The sequence below is a fragment of the Notolepis coatsorum genome, assembly GCF_963971535.1.
Source record: "Notolepis coatsorum genome assembly, chromosome: 4".
NCBI classification, from domain to species: domain Eukaryota; kingdom Metazoa; phylum Chordata; class Actinopteri; order Aulopiformes; family Paralepididae; genus Notolepis; species Notolepis coatsorum.
In genome coordinates, this window is record NC_140168.1 from 79292141 (window position 1) to 79315889 (window position 23749).

The 23749-nt window shown below is 42.1% G+C and overlaps 1 protein-coding gene across 1 annotated transcript in view; it reads left to right on the top strand.

The window, feature by feature from the left end:
• LOC311226578 (exopolyphosphatase PRUNE1-like) overlaps positions 1 to 23749 on the top strand; it is a gene marked incomplete at its 3' end in the record, with an annotated part of 68099 nt that overhangs the window by 33903 nt on the left and 10447 nt on the right. The window contains exons 3-5 of the mRNA XM_084311998.1: positions 17497 to 17699; positions 18750 to 18937; positions 19034 to 19192. Coding sequence (XP_084168124.1) covers positions 17497 to 17699; positions 18750 to 18937; positions 19034 to 19192 — 550 coding nt within the window. The remainder of the gene's footprint in view (positions 1 to 17496; positions 17700 to 18749; positions 18938 to 19033; positions 19193 to 23749) is intronic.

Below are 23749 nucleotides of genomic sequence, written 5' to 3' on the forward strand. Positions count from 1 at the left end.
CTCCTGAGCAACGTCAGAAGGATACGCCCCTTCCTGACAAAAGAAGCCACCCAACTCCTCGTCCAATCAACAGTCATCTCCCGCCTCGACTACTGCAATGCACTGCTCGCTGGCCTCCCGGCCACTGCCACTAAGCCTCTTCAACTCATTCAGAACGCAGCGGCCCGCCTGATCTCAAACCTACCGAAGTCGGCCCATGTCACCCCACTTCTTAGGGACCTGCACTGGCTCCCCATTGCTGCACGAATCCGCTTCAAGGCCCTCGACCTAGCATACCGTGCGGCAAAGGGAACCGCTCCCGCCTACCTCCGGTCAATGGTCTCTAACTACACACCCTCAAGACCCCTACGCTCTGCATCTTCTGGCCGCCTCAGACCTACTCCTATCCAAGCTCCGGGAGGGTCATCAAAGAGAAGTCGCCTATTCTCAGTCCTTGCCCCACAATGGTGGAATGAACTACCCACCCCAGTTAGGACAGCCGAATCACGTCCAATCTTTCGCCGTCGACTAAAGACGCACTTCTTCAACCATTATCTGAATTAAAAAAAAAAAAAAAAAACAATAAAAAAATCTAACCCTAACTAACCGTACTGTCATGCACTTGTCCTAATAAACTAACCTACACTGTAGCACTCAACACTTTGATGAACATTGTTGCTCAGCTGATAGAGTTGTGCCCTTCCTGATGGCTTGTCGTACAGAACTTGTAAGTCGCTTTGGATAAAAGCGTCAGCTAAATGACTAAATGTAAATGTAAATGTATGCGAGGCTGGATTCTCTGCTCACAGCAGTGAAGACAAAATATCACCAGACTGCATGATGTTGAGAAGGACTTGCGCATTAAACTGTCTTCAAGCCAAATCACCAAACTTCGCAGAGCTTTGTACACAGATGCAGGCCCATCCGTAGCATTAAGCCGCGAGACGAGGGCAAAGTGCCGCAAAGTGCGTCACGGTCCGTCCAGTAAACGAGGGTAAGTAATTAACCATCAATATTATTATTGCTACCAGGTTAGTGCTGGTTTTAATATATTAATTTAAAATTAAACACAGGTAGAACATAACAGAGAAAACAACACAAACCCAAGCAAAAGCAATTGCAATTATGATTAATCTCACTCAGGCCTATACTGGGAATAATCATGCCTTTCTCGCACGCTCTCTCTCTCTCTATCCCTTCCACTCCCTCTCTCTGCCCCCTCGCTCTCTTTCTGCAGGCCACTGCACCTGAAAATCCATGAAAATGCGTTTTGTTTTTTGGCCAATCTGTTTCTGAGTCTATGCATGTAATTCTCATTTTGTTCTTTCGTGTGGTGAAGTATTTTATTTGTTTGTCATAGGCCTACTGCACTTTGGTATGTGTTCGTATTGGATTAAACCTGATGCCTTTAGTGCGCCTATGAATAGACTGTTGTCTTTTTTATGTTGGGCATTGGGGGGTGCGTCAGTTAGGTCCGGAGGTGACGGGGGTGCATGGCCAAAAAGGTTTGGGAACCGCTGCTCTAAAGCAAGCTTGTGATCAAAAGATCATTGGTTTGTATCACTGGACTGTCAACTGTCAACCGGCAGGTGTCATGGTAGTGAGGTGCTGCAGTAGGCCAAGTCAAGTGTTCCTTTATTAATCCCCTTGGGGAGATTCAGGTGTCATAGCAGCATGGGGGGTTACAGGTAGAATGGATAATAATAATAATAATAATAATAATAATAATAATAATAATAATAATAATAATATAATAATAATAATAATAATATAATAATAATAATAATAATAATAATAATAATAATAATAATAATAATAATAATAATAATAATAATAATAATAATAGGGCATAGAACATAGAACTAGACAATTCCTCTGGGGAAATTGTGAAAGTGTCTGTGACGCCTGTGCACCGCCGACCAACGGGAGAGGATCTTCCAGCCGAGTCTGACGATCCCTCTTGTGAGTCTCTACAGCAAACTAAGGCTGTCCCCGAAGCCTGTTTTTGGGATTCGAACTTTGTCAGGGTTTTTCGAACGAACGTTCGAACCTTCGTTTTTAATTAAAAAAAAATGTTAAATACATTTTCTTTTTCAAAAAAATTAAAAATTAAATATATATATATATATATATATATTTTTTCTAATAAATATCCTCAAACTAAATTCTGTTCTATTTTAAATCAGATTAAATGAGTATTTTTTATTAAATCAACTTTCTTTAATGTTTTTTTTATACTATAATATTAGTGTAGCCTAATCTTTATCTGCAACTGTGAAGAAAAACCCCATTGGTTTAAACAGAATGAATAGACACATAAAAAAAAAAAAAAAAATTATAAAAAAAAAGAAATTCGAATTTTGATTTAGAATTCGAATGTTAACGAACGAACGTTCGAACATTCGGGCTCAGCCTTACAGCAAACGGCAAAAAATATACAAAAAGTGGCGGGGCTTAATCATAGGGGGCCGTGACAAACATAGACCAATGAAAGAGGATATCCCATGGCGGCCGGGTAGCCGACCGTCCACACTAACACAATTGGCAGTGTTAGTGGGTGGGAAGCCGGCATGGGTGGGTCCTGGTCGTTGTAAACAGTGACTCCTACAGTTCGGTCGGGGCGCCTGCACAGCAAGGGAAGGATCTGGGAGAGGTAGTGTGACCTTCCACACGTTACACTCTCCCAGTGAGAGTCCGCGCTGCCAGGTGAAAAGAAGCGGTGGGCTGGCTACACATGTGTCGGAGGAAGCATGTGATAGTCTCCGCCCTCCCAGACCGACGGTAGGGGGTAGAGTGCGCAACGACCAGGAAGGGGATTGGGAATTGGCATAACGACTAACATTGGGATAAAAAATTAAAATGAAAAAAAAAAAAGAGAATAAAAAAAAAGAGAGGATATCCTTACTGAGTACAATGGCGCAACCCGCAAGTCTCTACGACAAACTGTTCAAAAGATATACAAAGGGGGCGTGGTCTAAGCATAGTGGGTGTGGTAAACACAGACCAATGAAAGAGGATATCCCCACTGAGTCCACTGGCACCACCTGCAAGTCTCTACGACCAACGGTTCACGAGATATGAAATGGTTTATGGGCATGGCTTAAAATGGGGGCGTGGTTAACCTAGACCAATGAATGTAGAAGTCTGTACTGAGTCGATTGACACCTTCCATAAGCGTGTGTGTGTGTCTGTTTTTCCCCTGTGAAAGTGTAAGAGGCTCGTTCATGTGCCTGTCCCTTAACACTTTGAGTGCCACCGCTGTTTTCGGGCCCCATCTATATTCAATGCCACGCTTTAAAAGATAGGAGTCTGTCACCTTGTTTGTAGAGCTATAACTATATTCTATATTATAGCTATGGATACAATACTATGGTAATTTGACAGTGACTTTCTTCCGGTCAAGATGCAAAAAAGAGATAATTTTTCCATGCATACATTCGCGCGTTATACCGTGGTGAATATATATATATATATCATTTTTAGATCGGTCTGGGGTAATTCCTGAAATGCTGAGGAATAGCCTTATTATAACCGTTGCCGTTTCTTGTAGGGGTGCACCGATATATCGGTCCGGTATCGGTATCGGCCGATAAGTGCCTTGTTGACTGCCATCTGCCTATCGGCCGATAAGCTCAAGTTTACCGATGGCAGTGGCCGATAAATATCCGCCAATTTGTGTCGCGTCAATCTGTTCCACACGTTCAAACTTTGAAAAAATTAAAACAACACTAAAACCTTGCATACTCCTCTGACGTTCTGCAAACTGTCACAAGCATTCTGGCACTAGCTGAATCTGAATTTGATTATTCGTTCTACTCACATCATACATGTAACGTTAAGCTAACGTGTTGTCCAGTCCACATGTTCAAACCATGGGGTTTCAGTCAAGCGAACTGCACAACCCCCCCCACACACACACGCTACTGCATCAACGTTACTTATGATTAACAAAGGCATTCATTTTGTGGCATTAACGTTACACGTTCAATAACATCAGCATATTTACCCAACCATAGCAAGCATTGTTGGTCATTCATATCTCTCAGTTCCTTCCTTTGCTCAGAGAGCCCGTACTGAATTGTACCCATTCTGCAATCTGTTAATAAAGTTTTCAATCAGACAAATGTATAGAAAGGCTTTTATTATAACATTCTTTGCAGTAAAATCATCATGCCTCGTTTGGTCCTACTGCGGAGCGCTGGTAGCCCACTCGTGGGCGGCGGGGAGCTAACGTTATTAGCGCGAGCTTCGGTAGTTTTGTTTTGATTTATCGTGTAGCCTTGATGGCGAACTTCCCAGAAGTAAAAAAAAACGAATAAGTGCTTGCCGATTGGTGGTAAGAAAGGCAGAGGTGGGTGCAAGCGGTGTGACGTAATTGGCAGAATCCACTGTCAATCAAAATTGTTCTGTTGTACCTGACACGACACATGCATTGCAAACTCAGATATTATGGGATAACACTGGAGAACATGGGGCTTTGTTTGAGAGAGATACAGTGAGTGCTGTCTCTTAAACTCTTAAAACTCATACACTTTTTAGTCTTTTTAGTCAAGTTAGTCTATTAGGTTATGAAAGCCAGTGGGTATTGTATGACTCAGAATTCAGCAATAATCATTGTTACAAAGGGTCAGATTAAACCGAATATATATATTTATTGCCTGAGATCCCATGTATAATATTTGTATATCGTTTGATATCCCCTGTATATTCCTTGTACAATATACGGAATATCCCTTTACCTGGTAGCAGGACAGACCATAATATTCGTTCTCCTATTGGAAGCGATCCCCCGGCGCCACTGCCTTACCCCCCTAGACCCGACTTCAAAGGTACCGACGAGATATGTCTGTACATGCCCAGCTTCTGCCCACTAATACGGCTACCGAAAGCAGAATGGCACTATTTGTCCACGGTACATATAAATAGGGCGCAAGAAATGTAGAACCCCCCTTGCAGTTCCTTTTCAGTTCGCCTTCAGTTCAGTCTGGTTCAGTTATCCAAGAAACGCCTCACCCACTACGCAACGTGGGCATAGCAGGGCTCGCATTGCCCCAAGATAGTCTCGTGTTATCCTAATACGTCTGTTTGTCGTATCGTTCGCTATTTATTAGTAAACCTTCATTACGAGTCAAAGACCACGTGGAGTGAGTGATTGTGCGTCGACATAGAGCACTTATTGCCCGTGCTAATAGTATAGTAACGTCAAGGTCAACCGTGCACTACCGCACCGGAGGATATCTACACCGGAGCAGCAGCACCACGGGGGATTTACACCCCGCCCGCAGTGCCACTTTTCCGGCAAGGATTATTATTCTTCATTCTTCACCAAGCTGCTGGAAGCAGAAAACCGTCTACACCCACTGCTGTGGGATCCACGTGCCCGTGGGGACATCACTCAAGCCCGTCTTTGTCGTACCAGAGACCCCACGGCTTCACCTGCAAGGCGCGCAACCTGGGACCAGGCTGCCTATCCCCGCTGACACGGGGGTGACATCGCCTCCTTGAACCCTGGACTTGCATAGAGCTTTGGCCCCCTCTGCTGGCTTACAACCGGTAGTACCCCCCATCCCAGAGTACCAGAGATAATCCTTAATATTTACTATTGACTCGCCTATGCACATTCTATTTGCCTTATAAGCGCAACTAAGTCATGTAATATAATCCCTTTTATGTAATAAATATTGTAAACAAGTATTTTGTGTGGAAAACCGTGTTATTGTGGGAGTGTTCTAATCTAACATACTTATGTACAGTATTGGCCAGGAGTACATAGACGGTAGTGATTTAATGATATCAGTACTTGATTAATACAGTCAGGGAATTGTACCCCTCAGTTACAATCATGATCATTATAAAATAAAACACACATGGCATGGTGGAATACCATAAACATATTTCTTGATGTTTCCTTTTTTAAGTAAGTAAAGAGGCCTATGTTCATATCGGTGAGCACAATTTGTAACACAAAAAGAGAGACGTGTAGCCTATTTATTTAATATTTTATTTATTCATTTTATTATTATTATTTTATTTGTTGCCATGCCTAAAATAATAGCCAAGCATAGGGCTAAAACGTTTTCTTATAAACAATAATATATATATTTTGTATGAAAGAATGTTATAATAAAAGCTTTTCTATACATTTGTCTGATTGATTGATTGATTGAAAACTTTATTAACAGATTGCAGAATGGGTACAATACAGTACAGCTCAATACAACAACTGCTAAGACTGGAGGATGAAGACCAGAAAAATACTTTCAGCTTGTTTACATAAGGGTCCTCCATTTTCAATTCATCAAAACATTTAGAGACATACAAATATACAGTAATATCATAAAAAAAAAAAAGAAATTGACATATATATATTTTTTTGCCAGGGCACAAATATCGGTATCGGCCGATTGTGTTAGTTGAACTATCGGTATCGGTATCGGCCACAAATGTTCATATCGGTGCATCCCTAGTTTCTTGCCTGGACCCGCTATTATTCTCAAATCAAATCTATATCATACGTATTATGTTTCATCATGAATGCATGAAAGGGGGGTCGTTTTTTGATGCTTTGATCGCCACCAACGGCATATGTTGTGGACTAACGTTACACACACACGTTCGGATCGAGGTGAAGACATGCTTGGATCAACGCAAGATTGATATCATATAGCCCTTACCTTGACTAGGATGTACCCCAAAAAGAATATTCCAATTATCTGATTGCGATTCCAAGTATTGATGTCCATTGTGTCGCCAACATAATTCACCACACATCATGCGTCTGGAGCATCTGCTCAGCGTGAAAAAAATTAAAACGACGGGCCCATTAGATCGACGCACAAGGTTTCAAAGGGTGCTCGATACCGCCATCTAGCTGGATGCGGCCGGTATTGCACTTTGGCGACCTCAGACTCATTCCCTATGGTAACAACAGGCTCCCTGGGTGGATAATGAATAAAAAATAAAAATAATATAAGTTGTTTTTGGCACTGAAAGTGTTAACACATTCTGTGCCAAAAACGAAAAATTACGTGTTTGCTCGACAAGCGTTGAGTGCCAAAAATGAGATATTACGTTTTTGGATCGTTTGATCTTTTTACTTTGATCCCTGCTCTACAGACTTGCCCAGAGCGATCTGCATCACATACATCCACATACACTAGAACTGCAATGCCGATCGACTATCACCAGGTGGCAGTACCCTCTGTGTCTGAACTGGAATGGCTTGGTGTTGATACATGGCCTCCTCTTTTTTTCCCTTGGTACGGGCCCCTCCTCCTGCTTGAACATAGATTCACTTTTGATTGCCCCGAAATTCCGTTGCCTAAGCGTATTTTACCATCGAAATGTGTATAGGTATATACAGTGGCAATCGCGATGGCGATCCGATCACTTGGAATTATTCTTCTTGGAATACCTTCTGGCTAAGGTAAGGTATATTCTATGTCTATTTGACCGAATCTGAAACGTGTTTTTCTAACGATCACAGTTATGTGTTTCACCGGACGAAATGCTTGGCAAACACGATCACAGTTTTGAGTTAAAACGACCTTGATGATTTTGTGAAGGTACATGTTATATACCTTTTGATTTGGGAGTATTTGGGGTTTCAGGGGATCAACCAGAACGGTTTGGGCTTATTGCATATTATTAATATATTGCAACGCGTTTTATCTTGCGATCTACGGAAAAAGACTATCTTGGAAATGCGATGTTTTTAGCGTGTAATAAACTACAAACTACAGTGTGTAGAATCAAACTATTTTCCCCATGTTGCACTACAAGTAATGTCTGTAAAAATTTGCCACACCATGTCTCCACAGCTATAATAAATAAATGTATCTATGTTCCAGTTTTATGTACTGTAGAGCTTCAATACACTCTGTACCGATCACAAATACCACCAACCTGGTTGTGTGGCAATAAATTAATCTTGTATCTTGTATTTGGAGACTCCAAGTGGCCACTTTGGAAAAACGCATAGACATACCATTATAAAAATATAATACCTGATAGGTCATACCTATCAGATGGAACCTGTAAGAGGCCTCTGTTTTCAAGATAATTCAAATGGAAGTAAAACAAAACGTAAAAACTTAACTTAACTTAACTTCAAAATTTAAAAAGCACAGTGATTCTTCCTGTTGTGGATGAGAATTCAGAATGTTTCCTTTCAAAAGAAACCAGACTCATGCATGTGCTATAAGTATAATAAATTGCAGATTACTTTGGGTATGCAATTTTCAGGCATTTTCTGAAAAATGTGCCTGTCAAAGTGAATTAAAAAAAGAAATTTGTATGCGCATGCACCCCACAGCCAGCCTTAACTCATTGACTGTGACGCTGTTTTCCCATCTTTACTCAATGGCGCCAGCGTTATTGACCATTTTCGCGATGTTTGCGGACCCATTGTGTGTTCTGTATTATAGCTATGGAGACAATAGTATGGCTCATTTGACAGGCATTGTTTATAGTCCAACACTGACGAACCAGTTAATTTTTACATACTTTAGTGTGTGCGCTATTCCATGCTAAACATCGCCCCTTTCCAAAAGAATCCAGTATTTTTTTCTAAATCGCGAGATATGACGTGTTATATGCATATGCCCAAATCGTTAGAGTTGCCCGCCTGAAACCTATATTATTTCCAAATCAAAGGTATATACCATATATAGATGTTTCTTTGCAAAATCATCAAGGGTCGTTTTACAAAGCTGCATTGTTACCAAAAGCATGTTTTAGGTTCGGTAAAAGACGACGCTGTGATCGTTACAAAAGCATGTTTTAGGTTTGGTAAAATATACCCAGAATAGACCTTACCTTAGTCAGAAATGAGTCCAAAGTGAATAATCCCAGTAATCCCATCGCAATCGCAATTATTTGTGTGCATTGGGCACGGCTAAAATACGGGAAACAATAGGTTCAGGCGATCGAATCTCCGACAGATTGCTCTGTGCTGATTCACTTTGAGGGGGAGGGGTTGCACAGAGAGAAAACACAGAGAGAGAGAGAGAGAGAGAGAGAGAGAGATACCCAGAGACTAGAACCCCAGTTCAAAAGGTAGGCGATACTGCCACCTGGCGGGATGCGATCGTCATTGCAATTTGAATGTAGGCAGCAGTGCCAGGGAGACACAGGGAGGTCTGTGTGAGTGTTTAGAATGGGGATCAAAGGAAAAATATCAAAGGATCTAAAAACGAGAAAACTCATTATTGGCGCTCAACGGTTGGCGAAGAAACACAAGTATTCTCGTTTTTTGGCGGCCAATGAGTTAATGGCTTCAAATCCTAACTGACACACATCCATCCTCAATGCATTTCAATGAGGCGGCGCTTCTGTCACTGTCATGACAATTAAAGCAAAACCATAAGAGATAAAGCTTAGATCTTAGTACTTCAGGAAGTTTCTGAAGGGTTATGTGAGATTATGTGTAATTCAGTTGAAAATTGTGGCCCCTGTGGCGATCGGAAGACAAGCGCAGAAACGGTGAAATCACAAATTTCAGCTAGAGTGGAGAGTCCATTAGTGTGTATGTGGAGCGTGACTATCAAAGAAATGGCCATAAATTGAGATAGAAATGTCCAATGCCATTTATTCTTCTTTTATGAGCGAGGGCATAGTCGTGGCATCGTTTTGATGTGTTATATTTATATCTCCATCCAGAATTGAGACCACTGTCGCAATTTACAAAAGGTGATGGTAAAAAAAAAATGCAGCTGCTACACTCTAGTTTAGATTTTTTTTTAACATTCCGCCATTCATTCCTATGGAGCTAAAGTCGATAATTTTTCCCCCAAACCGTGCGGTGAAACGTATCAAAAAGTTATGCAACTCGAGTTGGAGCAAGGCGGTCGCTTTGATACATTACACGTGTGTGTGTGTGTGTGTGTGTGTGTGTGTGTGTGTGTGTGTGTGTGTGTGTGTGTGTGTGTGTGTGTGTGTGTGTGTGTGTGTGTGTGTGTGTGTGTGTGTGTGTGTGTGTGTGTGTGTGTGTGTGTGTGTGTGTGTGTGTGTGTGTGTGTGTGTGTGTGTGTGTGTGTGTGTGTGTGTGTGTGTGTGTGTGTGTGTGTGTGTGTGTGTGTGTGTGTGTGTGTGTGTGTGTGTGTGTGTGTGTGTGTGAGCGAGCTCTGGGAGCAGTAGCTGGCAAAAATCTGCTTTGCCAGGTCACCCACACTAATAAATAATATAGATTTTAAAAGTGTGTGTGAAATAGGTCTCAGACAGACAGGGATGTTTTTTTTACATTTCTCACACAGGATGTTATTAAGCCAGAAAGACCACGCCTTACAATGACTGTTTCAATGGTACAGAGGAAAACACAAAGCAAATCAGTTTTTTTTCTCACTGCATGCTGTAACTTTCTCAGTAGTGTTCATACCTTTTCACTTATGTTGCTGTTGCTTTCTACTTAGACAGAGTTAACGCGTCTCCTCTCCTCTCCACGCGTCTCCTCTCCTCTCCTCTCACTTCTCACCCCTCTCCTCTCTTCTCCTCTCACCTCTTCCCTCTCCTCTCCTCTCTTCTCCTCACCTTTTCCCTCTCTTCTCCTCTCTTCTCCTCTCTCAAGTGCAGGTTAGGAGTCGATATGTAATCTATATCTCTGGGGTCACACTGTCTACACATCATAGTGAAAACGACACCTGTCAATAACAGACGGCTCTACTTTCACTCCTTCGTAACGCTATCCCTCCATCTTCTCATCTTTTCATCCATTTATCCTTCCTTCCTTCTCTCCTCCCTTTCTATTTTTCTTTCAGGGTTTTCTTTTTCATCTACTTCATCTTCATCTAATAATCTCCATTATTACCCCTATCGTTCATCGGTCTATCCCTTCATCCCCCCATTCCCTCCATCGATCTATCACTCCGTTCACCTTTCAGGTCAGAACTCCTCTTCTTGGCTATTAAATATTTACAACGCTACAGACACCAGAGAAGTCCTCTAGTGTCCTCTAAGCTCAGGGATGTCTACAGCACAAGGTAGTGTGTGGAGACTGGAAGTTTTCCTCTGAAGCCCCTGTGCACACCTCCCCCCTACATCCTCCCCTTCCTCTCCCCTCACACCCTGTTCACCCCTCCCCACAACCCCCCCCCCCCCCCCCCCTTTCCCAGAAAGCTTAAAGGAACACGCCAACATTTCTGAGAATTATCTTACCGTCTTCTCCAGATAGAGACAAGAAGATATATACCAGTTTCCTCTCTGTGCGTTCAGTAGAAAGCTGTTAGCCTAGCTTAGCACAATGAATGGAAGCGGACATGTACGGGTAGCCTACGCATTATCCAACTAACGCCTCTCCTGAAGGCTACCCGTACATGTCCGCTTCCATTCATTGTGCTAAGCTAGGCTAACATGCAGCCAGATAGCTTTCTACTGAACGCACAGAGAGGAAACTGGTATCTATCTTTTTGTCTCTCTCTCTGGAGAAGACGATAAGCTAATTTCCCAAAATGTTGGCGTGTTCTTTTGAGAGGCAAGCTCACAGAATTGGGGGGACCTTATTTCTTCTCCTGGCCAGAGAAATCAAGTCCTCTACTAAACTCCTGAACCTAAATTTGTATTTGATTAGCAATGCTTTACCAATACATTTGTATCAACCATGAAGATTTGACCATGTGCATAATTAACCTCTCCTGTTCCACTACAAGACCCTCAGCGGTGGGGTAGGGATGCAACCCATCCCCCTCTTTTTTGCTAATACCCATTCTGAGCACTAAACCTCAAGTATAGTCCAATACTGAGTATGAATGGGATCCATTTACTGAACAGTACAGATTGAGACCATTAGTTCCGTGTCATTACTGAACAGTAGAGATTGAGACCATTAGTTTTACTGAACGGTAGAGATTGAGACCAGGCCTGCACTGGCCATCTGGCATACCGGGCATTTTTCCGGTGGGCCGACGCATCTTTGGGCCGTTATGATTTGATACATACAAAAAAAAAAAAATATTAAAAAAACAAACAAAAAAATTTAACGTTTGGTCAACGACCAGCCCACTACTAGGCTGGGACAGCGGCCCATTGGTACTGACTGACACTGGGCTGGCCCAATCACATCTCTTACTAATCACCCCCCCACCAGCAGGTACATGACTGAGAGGGGGGCTGTGGTACATGACTGAGAGGGGGGCTGTGGTACATGACTGAGAGGGGGCTGTGGTACATGACTGAGAGGGGGCTGGTACATGACTGAGAGGGGGGCTGGTACATGACTGAGAGGGGGCTGTGGTACATGACTGAGAGGGGGCTGGTAGATGACTGAGAGGGGGCTGGTACATGACTGAGAGGGGGCTGGTATACATGACTGAGAGGGGGCTGGTACATGACTGAGAGGGGGCTGGTACATGACATGACTGAGAGGGGGCTGGTACATGACTGAGAGGGGGCTGGTATACAGGACTGAGAGGGGGCTGGTATACATGACTGAGAGGAGGCTGGCTGGTACATGACTGAGAGGAGGCTGGTACATGACTGAGAGGGGGCTGGTACATGACTGAGAGGAGGCTGGTACATGACTGAGAGGGGGCTGGTACATGACTGAGAGGGGGCTGGCTGGTACATGACTGAGAGGGGGCTGACACATGACTGAGGGGGCTGGCTGGTACAGGACTGAGAGGGGCCTGGCTGGTACATGACTGAGAGGGGGCTGGCTGGTACATGACTGAGAGGGGGCTGGCTGGTACAGGACTGAGAGGGGGCTGGCTGGTACAGGACTGAGAGGGGGCTGGCTGGTACATGACTGAGAGGGGGCTGGCTGGTACATGACTGAGAGGGGGCTGGTACATGACTGAGAGGGGGCTGGCTGGTACATGACTGAGAGGGGGCTGGTACATGACTGAGAGGGGGCTGGTACAGGACTGAGAGGAGGCTGGTACATGACTGAGAGGGGGCTGGTACATGACTGAGAGGGGGCTGGGTGGTACATGACTGAGAGGGGGCTGGTACCATGTATTGTGCATCATTGTAGGTCAAACCATTAAAAAGTTCATTTCCACGGCAGCCATTTTGGATTTTGGTCTCTCACAAATTTGTACCACCTTTTTAAAAAATACACCCCGGCTAAATTTGTTTATTAACCCTCCTAGATGACAAATCCATTGAGAAACGAAGTGCCACAGATGACCCAACTACTAGGTCCATATCGTATCATCATAATATTATTTAGAAAATCATTAGGATAAGGGTTCCCTTGATAAAGATGCATGAAAAGGCTGTATAATATACAACACCTGTAGCTCAACTGCAAAAACAGATTTTTTTTTAAATTTGATTATATTTGTATTTGGAAATGAAAAACACATAATAAAAACAAATTATCTTGACCAATTTGTATTCCTGAGGATATCACCTAAAAGCATTCATTAAAACACTTATTTCCAAGGTGGTCCTCGATGGAAGACATAAAAACAGCACTGCTAATTTTTGCTCAACTGCAAAAATGTATGCCTACTTATGTATTAGCCTACAGGGAAAAACACATTCACAACAGGCAGCAACGTTTATTTTCAGCCAAGTATGGTAATAAGGTAACTATTAGGATATATGGTATGGATTACTTACTCTTATAACGTATTACTGTCTGTGGTAGCTCTAGTCTCCACCTACACAAATTGTTTTTGTGCTGTCCATTGATCATGCACCTTCATGATAGGCACATTAACTGTAGGTCAAACTCCCCAAACAAACAAGCACACCATTGATTTAATTGCCATATAAATCACATACAAAGATCTAACTATTACTCCTCTCTGAACATGAATATAAAACAAGAAGGTGATCTATTAACTGTGCAATATTCATCATTGATATTTGAATACTTGAAATCTGTATGAACTGAGTAGTTAGTATCAAATGAAATAAGATGGAACAGCTCCATGCATTCATTGAATAAACAACTATTTGCTCATTACCAGTATGGTATTGTTTAAATTGTACAGCTTTTTGCACATCTTTGTCAGGGAATTCGAACAATTCTGGACCTGAATGTACCAGTTAATTGTAATCATCTCTCTCTCCTTATGTCTAGTTGTGCCAGGTTGTGGAAGAGAGAGACAGGGATGAACAGGCTATAGACTACTTTGCCCATCTTGAGCCTGCTATGATGCAGATGTTTTTACATCACCACCCAAAACAAGATTCAGCCAAGAGTTAGTGAGTACATTTCACTGGTCCACTTGCACTGGTACACTTGTCCATGGCACTTACTACCCAGCTTTGTAGTGGTTTGGGGGAATAGTAGGTACGCATATTTAAGGGGACCGCAAGGATGGTGTACTGGTGGGTGGTGTCCGACCGATTATGGTGGGCCGGTCTGGGCCAAAAATGCCAGGGCCGATTTTTGGTCCCAGTCCAGCCCTGATTGAGACCATTACTTTTACTGAACGGTGGAGATTGAGACCATTACTTTTACTGAACAGTAGAGATTGAGACCATTCGTTTGACTGAACAGTGGAGATTGAGACCATTAGTTTTACTGAACATTATAGATTGAGACCATTCGTTTTACAGAACAATATAGATTGAGACCATTAGTTCTGTGTCATTACTGAACAGTATAGATTGATTGTTATATGTCATTGGACAACAATGGTTGAGATTAGGGCTGACCCCTATTAGTCGGTTAGTCGACTAATCGGTCGAAAGGAGCCGTAGTCGACTGCCAAATTTGTACCCATTTTGGTAGCACTTTATAATAACACCCTGTTATAATACATTTATAAGGTATTTGTAGATGATGAACTAATCATGAACAAACCATTTATATACATTCATAAATTATTATTAACTATATTTGTATAACATATACAGATTAGTTCTACATTATTTATAACTCATTATCAACATTGTTTGTACTTGATTTGTTCATCATTAAATAATGTTGTTTAATGTGTAGTAACACATTTGTAGATGCTTTGAAAAATGGATATGAAAAAACGACTATAGTGTATCTCTTTATTTTTCATGTTCAACAAATGATTTGTTAAGACATTCATAAAACATCTATAAATCATTTGCAGATGCTATTGTGTGCCCTAATCTGAAGTGAAGCCTATTCATCATTAACAAATGTCTAATACAGTTAATTATTTGTTTACTTTTTCATCACATGTTACAAATGTTGTAGACAGCTTTCGGATACACCCTTCTTTGTGACATCAAACAGTGACAGAATTAGGACTAAAGATAAATGCAATTTTATTAACATATAAAATACATGTGCATGACATATAGTGTAACATGGGGGGGGCACTAGGACCCAGGAGTACCCTGGCCAGGTAGAGTATCTAGAGAGGAACTTGTCACGCGAGTGAGACTTGACGTCACGTGTGTTGCCGTCTGTTTGAATGGAAGCACGATACATGCAGAACCAAGTTATCCGTGCTGCTCCTGCCCCACGCTTTTAATAAAGGTATGAGCAGGTTAAACACCTTTTTTGTTGGTAAATCTATTCCATCATTTCCGACCTACAAACAACTCTTATATGTTGTGTAGACTTACTTGATGTGGTGGGCGCTAACGTTACATTTGTTCCTAATGTGTGCTCAGTGCTCAGTATATTGCGGTATGTTGTGTATTAGACATTTGTTAATGATGAATAGGCTTCACTTCAGATTAGGGCACACAATAGCATCTGCAAATGATTTATAGATGTTTTATGAATGTCTTAACAAATCATTTGTTGAACATGAACAAATAAATGGAGGTACAGTATTTTTTTTTTCATATCCATTTTCAAAGCGTCTACAAATGTGTTACTACACATTAAACAACATTATTTAATGATGAACAAATCAAGTACAAACAATGTTGATAATGAGTTATAAATAATGTAGAACTAATTTGTAAATGTTATACAAATATAGTTATAAATGATTTAATAATAATTTACGAATGTATATAAATGTTTTGTTCATGATTAGTTCATTATCTACAAATACCTTATAAATGTATTATAACAGGGTGTTATTATAAAGTGCTACCTATATTTTTTTATCATTCTTTCCAAAAGAAAAGAGGCCTAGAAGCGTGGCTCACGCTAATGGCACGGATACCAGAGGCTAACTGCCTACGAAAACAGGCACTGAGGCACTGAAAGAGGATTTCACCCATCTAATGAACACACTACGACTAGACAAATATCAAGATGTATCCATCAGTGGACCAATTGCATGCTTTTGCAGAGGACAAGAAGCCTTCAGTCGTCTCCTTCAGACATTAAAGGGGAACTATCTTATACATGGCCTTTTTGAGTGTTTAGCATTGTTTCCTAGCTATGTGAACTTATATTAATATGATCTATGTCTCTAATTCTCATATTGGCGCATTCTTCCAATTCTCCTCTCACAATATTCACCCTCACTGAACTGAGTCATTTGAAAATGTGATGATTTGTGATGTCAGAGAGACACCGCTGCATGATAATGTGGCTGTGTGGCATCACGTACATGATGAGCTGCACACAGTGGTTGGAGCCCAGGCTCAAAACGGCTTAAGATCTTGAGGTAGAAAAATGCTGTTTTTGAGGACTTCATTAGAAATACAAAACAATGAATACAAAAAAAAGATATTACAGAGGTGTTCCATAGACTCACAGGAATTGTGTAAAAGTGCCCAAATAGTGAAAGAAATAGTAAAATAGTTCCCCTTTAAGCACCCCCACAGCCCAAATGGAATGATAAAAAAAAAAAATTATACTTTTTTTTGTCTTTTTTTTTTTTACTAACGCCAAATTTTGGCCAATCATAGTCGACTATCCAAATCCTTAGTCGGGGACAGCCCTAGTTGAGATACAGTATCATTAATTATTCCCTATTAGAGGCATTATCTGATTCTGATACTGTCAGGCTGTTCCTACTGTCAGACTGTTCCTACTGTCAGACTGTTCCTACTGTCAGACTGTTCCTACTGTCAGACTGTTCCTACTGTCAGACTGTTCCTACTGTCAGGCTGTTCCTACTGTCAGACTGTTCCTACTGTCAGACTGTTCCTACTGTCAGGCTGTTCCTACTGTCAGGTGTCAGGCTGTTCCTACTGTCAGACTGTTCCTACTGTCAGGCTGTTCCTACTGTCAGACTGTTCCTACTGTCAGGCTGTTCCTACTGTCAGACTGTTCCTACTGTCAGACTGTTCCTACTGTCAGGCTGTTCCTACTGTCAGGTGTCAGGCTGTTCCTACTGTCAGGCTGTTCCTACTGTCAGGCTGTTCCTACTGTCAGACTGTTCCTACTGTCAGGCTGTTCCTACTGTCAGACTGTTCCTACTGTCAGACTGTTCCTACTGTCAGGCTGTTCCTACTGTCAGGTGTCAGGCTGTTCCTACTGTCAGGCTGTTCCTACTGTCAGGCTGTTCCTACTGTCAGACTGTTCCTACTGTCAGGCTGTTCCTACTGTCAGACTGTTCCTACTGTCAGACTGTTCCTACTGTCAGGCTGTTCCTACTGTCAGGCTGTTCCTACTGAATATGTCCCCCCCCCTCTCTCTCTCTCTCTCTCTCTCTCTCTCTCTCTCTCTCTCTCCCCCAGACTTCCAGCGGTCAGTCCGTTACGGTTCCCGTGCTGAACATTCCTCGCTCAGAGTTCAGCCTGCGCTCGGAGAGCCTCTTCCTCCTGAAGGAGGCCGGGGTTCCCACGGAGAGCCTGGTGTTCCGGGATGAAGTGGACCTGACTCGTCTCCACGGCGACAAGAGGCTGGCGCTGACGCTAGTGGACCACAATGTTCTGCCCAGGTCAGGCCCAGGGACACTACTTCTGTAGCTGTCTTTCTGTTCTTCTGCCATCCACTGTCAACACCACCATTCCTCTCAGGTGTCAGTCTAAATATCATACTTCTGAAGTATAAACAAATTATACTGCTGTATAGATTTCATAAGGCAGACAATTCTGAGTCAAAGGTACATGTTTGGCATTTGATGTGTGTTGTGTGTTTACAGATGTATTACCATTGAAAAATAAAAGCTGGTCAAATTGTTGTAGGTTTGAGTGTGCTGTGTATCTTTGCCTTGGATGGAATGTTTGGGGAGTGGTTACCATAGTTACCTGCTGCCTTGCTGGGGGAAAGATGACAGTTGGTCAAACTACACCTCAAGATCAGATCGTCTCATTTAACAAGGCAAAATAAATGATCCTCAGTTACTGATTAAACCATGTTTTTGTGAAAAGGAATTAGAATCATAGCTGTGGAATCTGCTCAATATACCACGGCTATAAACCACGGAGACGTACCTTGTACTCAGAAAAATATATTACGCAGAATAATATTGCTGTAATGTTTGTTTATAATTCAAAGATATTATATTTAGACTTGGTTTTCAAAATGTATGGAAATTAATGAGGATCCTGACACCTGGGAGGAATGGTGTCATTGATAATGGAGGACAGGGACAGTAGTGATCGCTAGCCTACTAGTAGATGACTTTCGATAGAGGTAAGACTGCTAGGTCACTAGTAGATGACTTTCGATAGAGGTAAGACTGCTAGCTTACTAGTAGATTACAGGTACAGTAAGACTGCTGTTTGACAAGTTCTACTAAAGTGAAATATCCCTTTAAGTCTGTGGTCCAGGTACAGCCACATCCTGGGTCTAACTGTGCTCACGGAATCTTAGATGGTTTCAGTGCAACTGTGCTGCAGCTTGGACTGCAGTTGATTTCCGGTTGATATCAACAACTGACAGGAAATCAAATGTAGTCCATTTAGAAGGTTTATGTTGTCAAGTGCAAAACGTCTATAAAGAGCCATCAGTGACAGACCCGACCCCTGTCTCCTCCCCTCTGCAGTACCGACTGTAGCCTGGAGGGGGCAGTCGTGGAAGTTATCGACCACCACCAGCTGGAGAGAAACGGCACTTCCTCTTCATGTCCCGTCACCGTGGAGACGGTGGGTTCCTGTGCTACGTTGGTAACGGAGAGGATCATCAACAGGACACCTGAAGTCTTGGACAGACAGCTGGCTCTGCTTCTGTATGGTGGGGACACGCACACAACACACATGGGTAGCATACTATAATAAAACATTGCATCTTCATATTAGTACACCATAATAAAACCCAGTGTCTCTCTAGGTACCATACTGTTGGACAGTGTGAATCTGTCTCCAGAGGCTGGGAAGGTGACGCCCAAAGACAGCAAGATGGTCAGGCTGCTGGAGACACAGTTCTCTGACCTGCCACCTAGAGGAGCTCTGTTCCAAGCCATGCACAACGCCAAGTTTGACCTGTCAGGTGAGATGAGATTAAATTAAATTAAATGAGATGAGAGTTCAAGTTCAAGTTCTTTATTTGTCAAATACACAACAATACAGGGGGCATTATGAAATTCTTGTGTTTTGAGCTCAGACTCAGTGGACGAAACATCAATGGATACATGAATGGTAACAATAGGTAGTAGTAGTAACATCAAAATAAAATATAAAATGAGGTACTGTAGATAAAATATTGGCATGACATAATCAATTATTTACAGAAAGTGTCTTGCATGTAGTGTATGTGCATGATAAGGTGCAGGGTGTGTGTGTAATAATAAATATATTATTAAATAATAAATAATAACAATAAGTAGTAGAAGTAAGATAAATAAAATAAAATATCAAAATGAGGTAAGATAATTTCTACAGAAAGTATCTTGCGTAAAAGTGTATGTGCATCTTAATGTGCAGTGCAGGGTGCATGTGTCTCGTGTGTGTGTGTGTTCAACAGTTTAACACAATGAGCGCCAGATGGCGCTGTGGGCGTATGGCCGTTTGTGCCAGCGCTTTGTTCAATGGGATACTGCCGGTGTTTGCAACTGCTAAAACTATATTAAATATTATAGCTAAGGATCTAATAACATTGTCGATTGTCAGTGAGTTTCTTCTGGTCAACATGCAAAAAACAGATATTTTTTCATCCGTACATTTCCGTTTTATACCGTGAATATGAGTATAGTTTGAGTGATTCTGAGTAATCCCAGGAAAAGACGCGAAAATAGCGTTTTAGTGAAATTCGCTTGGATCAACAATCAATCTGAAATCAACGCTAGATTATCGGTATTATCTTTCATCATACATGAAAGGGAGACGGGGACGTGGGGCCACTCCGTGCTTTTGATCGCTACCAACACACACACACACACACACACACACACACACACACACACACACACACACACACACACACACACACCACCCCGACACGCTTCAATCGTGGGAAAGAATTATCGGATCAACGCAAGATCGATAACATATAGTCCTTACCTTGTCTATGATGTACTGCAAAAAGAATAATCCAATTATCTGATCGCCATTCCAAATACTGGTCGCGTCAGTGTATCCAGCGTTATCCAGCATTGCATATGAAAGGGGGGAGTAGTAGTCGATGCATCGATATAAGCCGGAGTCTTGCCGGAGTATTTAGACCCCGCCTGCACGGCTCAGCTCGGCCGAGAAAATAAACCACATAGTTTCAAATGGGGTGCAATACCGGCCGCAAGGCGTTAGGCGGCGGTATAAGACCACTGCGGTCTCAGACAGAGTGTCACCCAGTCCTACAGCACAGCAGGATGAATAATGAATGCTTGGGAATAATGGCATGCTGGGAAAACCAAGATGGCGGCGCATGCACCAGCAAGGATTCTCTGCGAATTTGTTTGTTTAAACTAACAAAAAGAACTGAGCAAAAGTGCTAAAAAATTACTGAAACAGAGAAGATAAGAAGGCAAAATAACAATAATGGCGGCCAAACAAAGGAAACTCGAGGATGACATGGAGGAGATTAAGATGTCTCTACACTCCCTGTCTGAGGAAATCAAAACGGTGTCCAAGCAGGAACTATTTACAGAGTTAATGAGCTAAATGAAACAACTGAAAAACCTCTTAAAAGAAAAAGACGAGAAAGTCGACTGTCTGGAAAAAAGAATCGATGAGTTGGAACAGTACACTAGAATGGACGACCTGATCATAAGTGGACTGGAGACCACTCATCGAACATATGCAGGTGTGACGACCGGAGAGAGCAGAGGTGCCGACGCCCCGCAATCGACACATTGGAACGACAAATCATAACATTCTTTAAAAGCAAGAAAATGGATCTCAAGAGCGAAAGCATATCAGCATGTCACACACTCCCCAGAAGGGACCAGCAATCTAAGCCGGCCATCGTGATCTGCTTCGTGTCCCGAAAGGACAAGACGGCATTACTGAGAGGCGCGGAATCTGCAGGGGACAGGTGTGTACCTTAACGAGCATCTCACCAGGAGGAACGTGGACATTGCAAGGCAGGCTCGAATGAATGAATGAATGAATGAATGAATGAATGAAAACTTTATTTAACAAATTGCAGAATGGGTACAATACAGTACGGCATCCTCCGAAAAGAGAAAAAGATCCAATCGACATGGACGAGGAATTGTAAAATCATGATCCGGCTAAACGGGAAGACACGTGAAGAAGCCAGGGTTGTCACAATTCGAGAGGTGAAGGATCTGGAGCCATTCAGATGACTAACCCATCATGACAGAAGAACAAGGACATGACGGAGTGGGACTGCACACAGATAGAGATGAGTACCAATCGCTCTCAAAAGCTGAATACACAGAACACAAATTACATGATTTTGAATATGATGTTGACCCAGAAAATCATCTATGTAATGCAATCAATCCAAACTGTGAATACTACACGAGGAACAATTTAACAACAATGCAGCTGTGTTTGTCGACGGTGACCTGAAATGCAAAGCAGTTGAATATATGACACTGGTAGTCAATGATTTATTTGAATGTGTAACTGTGGAAGTACAGCAAAAGACTAAAAATGTGAGTGTTACGTGTGTATATTTACAGTGCAAGTGAAGTGGATTTCCCAAGCTATTTCGGTTCTGCTCTGCTCAGAACCGGGTTGCTGGTACTCTGCGTTGTGATTCAATACTTTTAAAGCTCTGGGAATCACTTCTCTTCAAACTGAGCGGTGCAGGCAGAAGGAATTAGGAGGAAAAATAGTATAACAGTTGTTTAATGAAAGTTTAAGAGTGTATACAAATTACAATAAGAAAATGCTATAGTTGTGATCACAAACACTATGCCGTGAGTGATACAACCAGACTAAAGAAGAGAATGCTAGTTGTTGAGTTGTTGAAAGTCTCTGTTTGATAACAAAGACTTGGTTTTCCCTCCAAGAAGTTCCTTGTCCTTGCCGCCTTGCTTTGTGGATGAGATGGTGGAGAGGTCTTGTCCTGTGGTTGGGTTGTTTCAGAGTCCCTCTCCCCCATCACACCTGGGATCTTATAGCCAGACCTGCATAATCTTGTGATGTCATCAGAATGACATCACCAAATTCTTTCCTCCAATCCCAGGTCTGCTAAGCTTGTATTTGAAAAATAGGGGTTTGGCTTAATAGCCCAACCCCCTTCACATAACTGCAAACGGAGGCTGTCCTTACACAGTCAACAATATACTGTCCTTTGTTTAATACTAACAATCTACCTTAAACATTGCATTATTTTCATTTCCTAATATCTATATTTGAATTACAATTGCCCACATAAACACAGATATATTTCTTTATCACTAAGTCTACTGACTTTCAGAAAATATCTAACAAATCTAATCATTCTGTTAGCTTAATAGAATACAAATCAATACCATAGATCAGAATATAAAACCATCAATTAATCAAATTGAACATAAATTGGAAACAGCACAGACACATTAACTAATTGTAGACATTGCATTTCTGCAAACTGTAGTTCAGATCAGTACAAAATGCTCATATCTCTGATCTGGGTGTGTGTATATATATATATATATGTATGTGTGTCTATTTGTGTCTGTGTGTGTGTGTGTGTGTGTGTGTCTATGTGTGTGTGTGTGTCTGTGTGTGTCTATGTGTCTGTGTGTGTGTGTGTGTGTGTGTCTATGTGTGTGTGTGTGTGTGTGTGTCTGTGTGTGTGTGTCACGGGAAACTCCAGCGAGATAACATGTTTACGTGACCTTTTGGTCTTTTGTTCCGATCTTACAGAGCCCATTGTTTTAAAACTCTTCCCAGGCCATGGCAGATGGCCCTTGGGGTGTGTGTCGTAAATAGAATCATTTGACCACTCACTCCATATGTAAATCGACCTGTGTGCCCACAATGGCAATCAGTCTATGTAAACACACACACAATCTATGAATTATTGTTTTGAGGGCCAAGTATTTCTACACATTAGTTAATCATGAGATCTATGTTTGGGAATTTACCACACAAGGCCTACTTATGTAACACATTCTATGAAATATGACAGAATCAACAGACGAATATTTATGTGACGATAAAATACAAGACTTTGAATGCGATATCTACCCATAAAGACATGTGTTTAATTCCATTGAAGCCAATTGTAATTATTATACTGAGGAACAATTTAGTGAATGTATAGTATTAGATAACACATTGGCGGCTACGTGGCGTAGTGGGCAAGGCACTCGCCACGAAATGCTGGAGACTCCACATTGCTTTCAGTTTAGCTGGTCGTCCGTACTAATACACATTGGCCGTATTAGGGGGTGGGAAACTGATGGGTGGGGATCGGGCGTTGTGGACAGCGACTCCTACAGGTCGGTTGGTGCGCCTGCGCAGTAGAATCAGGAAGTGTCGGGGGCAGCGTGAGCCTCCCACGCGTTACTCCTCGCCACTGAGAGATCGAGCTGCGCAGGTGAAAAGATGCGACTGCTGTTACCTCAAGTACCGGAGGGGACTTGTGCTATGTATGACTTAGTCCACATTGCAGCCGGCTTGTGGGAGGCAAGAAACAGCGTCCGTGACA